The sequence below is a fragment of the Acanthisitta chloris genome, unplaced genomic scaffold (assembly GCF_000695815.1).
Source record: "Acanthisitta chloris isolate BGI_N310 unplaced genomic scaffold, ASM69581v1 scaffold9310, whole genome shotgun sequence".
Taxonomy (NCBI): Eukaryota; Metazoa; Chordata; class Aves; order Passeriformes; family Acanthisittidae; genus Acanthisitta; species Acanthisitta chloris.
This window is the reverse complement of record NW_008651096.1, coordinates 38,372-42,462: the sequence shown is the minus strand read 5'-3', so window position 1 is coordinate 42,462 and position 4,091 is coordinate 38,372. Positions and strand designations below refer to the sequence as shown.

The window sequence follows — 4,091 nt, the reverse complement described above, 5'->3', positions numbered from 1 at the left end:
GGTATCAATAATGTCCATACAGAGCCAACTGTGTGGCTTAGCTAGGAACTATTGCAGTGTATTGAAAGGGAATAAATTACAGCCAAATATGCTTTAAAATAAACCATCTGCCTTAGCCCAGAGTTCTTTTGATCCTTCTTTGTGAACAACCAGGCACCAATTTGAGACAGGAAGCTCTGGGAGAGGAAAGAGAGGTGTGAAATGTCTGGGAGTCATTAAGCAGTGGAGCAGAAATGCAGTTACCAGTTGCCAGGAATAGTAAATCCTGCTTACACAAGACTCCTTTCTTTTTTTTCCTTCCCTTGACTCAGCAGGGTCTCAAGGCTTTCCTGCCCTGTGGATCTGCATCCCCCAGTCCAACAGCAGCAGTGAGATGTTCCTAGGGTACTATCACCTCTTCTGCTGCAGCTCCCAGCACTGTCCAGCATGGGAAGCTTCCTCTGCCCTTCTCTCTGCTCATCCCTCTAGGACATCCCCAAACATTCCCAACTACCTCACCCCAAACTAAGGCAGGGAGAACCTCCTCCCTGGAACATGCAGGAATTCCTTTAAGCTGAACCTTGACATAAAGCTGAATTTGAGAGTTAAAGGCACTAAAATCCCTTATTACAATGCCAGAGAAGGTGATTTTTTGTCACGAAGGCTCCTAGACAGCACAAGGAGAAAGAGTTTCTCCAGGGTAATAACCAGCCTGGAGAAAATCTAGCAGGATTTGCTGGTGCCAGTGGGAAGCTGTGGTGTGTATCAACCACCTCACCCTCTGCTGCTGCTCCTCGTGCCCGGGGGCTCAGGAGAGGTGGAGGATGTGCTGCAGGGGCTGTGCCAGCAGGGAGCAGCAAGCTGGGCAGAGCTCTGTGCGAGCTTTGCACTGATGGGAGGAACCGTGTGGGACACAAAGGAGGTGGAGAAGTTTGCAAGGGCAGAGTTCTGCAAGTGTGTGTCAACAGGTTGTACTGTAGGTTGGCTCTAGCCTGTGGGACAGCAAGGAATCCTTTCTTGTCCTAAGTTTGCTTTGTGCTCAGGACTTGGAGTCATAGAAGCATCAGGGTTGGAGGAGACCACTCGGATCATCGAGTCCAACCATTAACCTGTCACTGCTGGAAACCCTAAACCCTAAACCAGATCCTCCAGTGCCAGATCCAGACACCTCTTCAACACCTCCAGGGATGGTGACTCCACCACCTCCCTGGGCAATATCCCAGTGCCTCAACACCCTCACAGGGAAAACATTTCTCCTCACATCTAATCTGTAGCTCAATATTCCCATGTTTTGGGTGTATTACATTTGTAATGGGAATGGCAGAAGCTTCTTAGTGATTTTGAGCAACCTGCTCTGGTGGGAGGTGTCCCTGTCCATGGCAGGGGGTTGGGGCTGGATAATCCCTAACATCCATTCCAACCCCTAAAAGTCTGTGATTCTATGATTGCAACTTGGCTATAAGCCCTAAACTGGGGTTCAGCTGCAGACTGTGGAAGGATAAGGGTTTGTTAAAGGAGTTGAGCAGAATAGACTCACAGAGTGGGTTTTGCCACCTTATGGAATATCAGGCTGGACAGAGATCAGGATTTGATCACAGCCAGGTGCAAGAGCAACATTCAGACAAGTTCACAGGGTCTGGAAGAATTTGCAATGGGTCATGAAGCAGAGCAGCTTCTTATCTTCATCTAATCCATATTTCAAGGGGTTTAGTGAGAGGTTAATGGCTGGACTTGATGAGCTCAGAGCTCTTCTCCAACCTCGATGGTTCTATGAATGAAAACCAAATGCACTTAGATTTTCCCAACTTTTCCTTCTGGACACTATAAATCTCACCATACTGAGATTCTGTTCCTACAATGACACCACAACACGCCAGGCTAGTTGTGCCCAAAGCAAACCCTTCAGGCTCAGTTTGCAGCCACAGAGGGAAGATGTTAGTGAGTTATTAGAACTGTGAGCTATTAGAACTGTGAGTTGCTTGGGTTTATTTGAAGAAAGCGTTTGCAGCTAATGTGGCAAATGTAAAGCTCCCCAAACCCAAATGCTGCAGCAAACTGCAGTTACTGTCCTGTTTGTGTGATGGGACCAGCACATGTTCTCTGGGTACTGTACCAGCAAACAAACCATACAAGAGCAGGGCCTAGGTGCAGCTGCTGGAGTACAAGCAAGTGGTTAAGTGCAGGCCAGGAAAGCTCATCTCAGGTGAGATTCAGCTGTCATCAATGGTCTTTTTCTTATCTCCAGAAGGCACTGAGGAGTTCTGCTTGTCTGGCCAATTATCTGCATAGAACTGGTCAGTTTTCCCATCAGTGCTACTCTGTGAGCATCTTGTGTGGAGTGAATCATGTAGAGTCTATTTAAAACTGACCTCGTCGCAGTCGTTTTGCTCACAGATGTTTGAAGGAGGCTGCAACTTTTATGGAAATCAGTACTTTAACCCATTGTTGGAGTTGAAGGCTGATGCCACCATCACACCCAGCATATGTTTGTCTAACCCAACCAAGGGCAACCTATGGGGCTGTTTCACTTGCTTCCATGTGCTGACAAAACGAAGACATTCCACAGCAGCACTGAGAAAGGTTATGGAGAACTGTGACTTGAAAACCATTAAAGGCAAAATGACAACACCCCGACAAAGTGTTCAGGTACAATGTCATATGTTTCTTTATTAAATCCAATTTGTAAAGGTCCCTTTTTCAACAAAACAAGAACAGAAAAATCAACACAGTTCAGAGGGCTTATCTCATTTACCATATTCTTCCTCACTCTTCACTTAGAACACAAAGCAGCAACTTATGTCGTTAGTGCTCATATAGTGCACTCCTATGGGGTTTGTGTCTTCAGCAGTAAATACAACATCACTTCTGTGAGCAACAGCCCAGAGAGTAGCACACAACATTACATTTCCAAAGCATATGTTAAAGAAAAGGACAATAGATGTATATCCAAGACAAGTCCAACTCAAAATATCTGAAGACTCGGCAAATTCTCTAACAAGTAACAGCAATTCTAACCCATGTACAAAGCAGAACAAGTGCCAAACATGCCTCCGGTCTGGGAGTTATGGTAAAATATCCAGCACACACCGAGGAGAGAAGCCAAGGAAAGCCATCACAGACCCAGCTGGGACTGAGCAAAGGCAGCTTGTGTTCCCACTCTGCGATGCAAAGGGCCCAGCAAGAAGGAAAAGCATTTCTTCTACACCACAGAGAGCGAAACACGAGCTCCTTTCGGCTTTGTCTCTGCGTTTTCAAACAACTTGCCCAAAAGATTCAAAGAACATCTACCAAACAAAGGTACAAACTAGAAAGTCAGAGAAGCTCCAGAAGATTGCCACTTTCAACCTTGCATAGTGAGAGCTGGCACTGATATTGCTACCATAGCTTCAGCTGTAAAGAAAATCCCTTCACTCCTAAATGATGCACGTACGTAACGTTTTCTGCACGGGGTTCAGATAAACACTGTCTGAATCAAAGGGAAAACAGCTCTAAAAAGGGAAAGATAGTGTTCACAAGCTTAGAAAAAAACCCCAAACCAATACAAAACCAGACCATTCCATGATAAAAAAATGGAAACAATAAACATTCCATCATGACAGCACCTATGTTGTCACTAAGTAAGCCCCATACATGCAAACGAACTACACCTATCGTATAAGGCTGTCAAAGGAAAGGTTTACTTGTCATATAAACAAAGTGTAAAAATAGCAACAAGTTGCAATCTTCAAACGTAATGCTCTGTGAGGGGCCTGTGTCCCTCCCCTCCCCAGTTTCATTTGGTAGCAATTTCAGTATGGTTTGATAGAAAGGTCCCTCACTGGTCTAGGAACCATGATACAAATACATTGTGCCTAGGACAGTGTTGTCGTATCTCTGCTCCACCTTGACCGAGTTGGAATGCTCAACAACACTACTAAGTTCAGGGATGCTCTCAGCAGTATCCCCAAACCCATGGTAGTGTCCATAGTGCAAAGTATCTCCAGGGTCTTCCACCCACGAGGGCCGGTTGGAGACGCAGCTGCTCGGGCTCCCGTTGAGGTGCAGAGAGCCACACATGTCGGTGGAGCTGCTCATGGCCTTCTCCGGCTCCTCGGGGCCGTTACTGGCATGAA

The 4,091-nt window shown here is 46.2% G+C and overlaps 1 protein-coding gene across 1 annotated transcript in view; it reads right to left on the bottom strand.

Moving 5' to 3' along the window:
• Positions 1–3,504: 3,504 nt before the first annotated feature.
• ANKRD10 (ankyrin repeat domain 10) overlaps positions 3,505–4,091 on the bottom strand; it is a 32,880-nt gene continuing 32,293 nt past the window's right edge. Inside the window, 1 exon segment of the mRNA XM_009071695.1 lies at positions 3,505–4,091. This exon segment is cut by the window's right edge and continues 15 nt beyond it. Coding sequence (XP_009069943.1) covers positions 3,802–4,091 — 290 coding nt within the window. The 3' untranslated portion in view covers positions 3,505–3,801.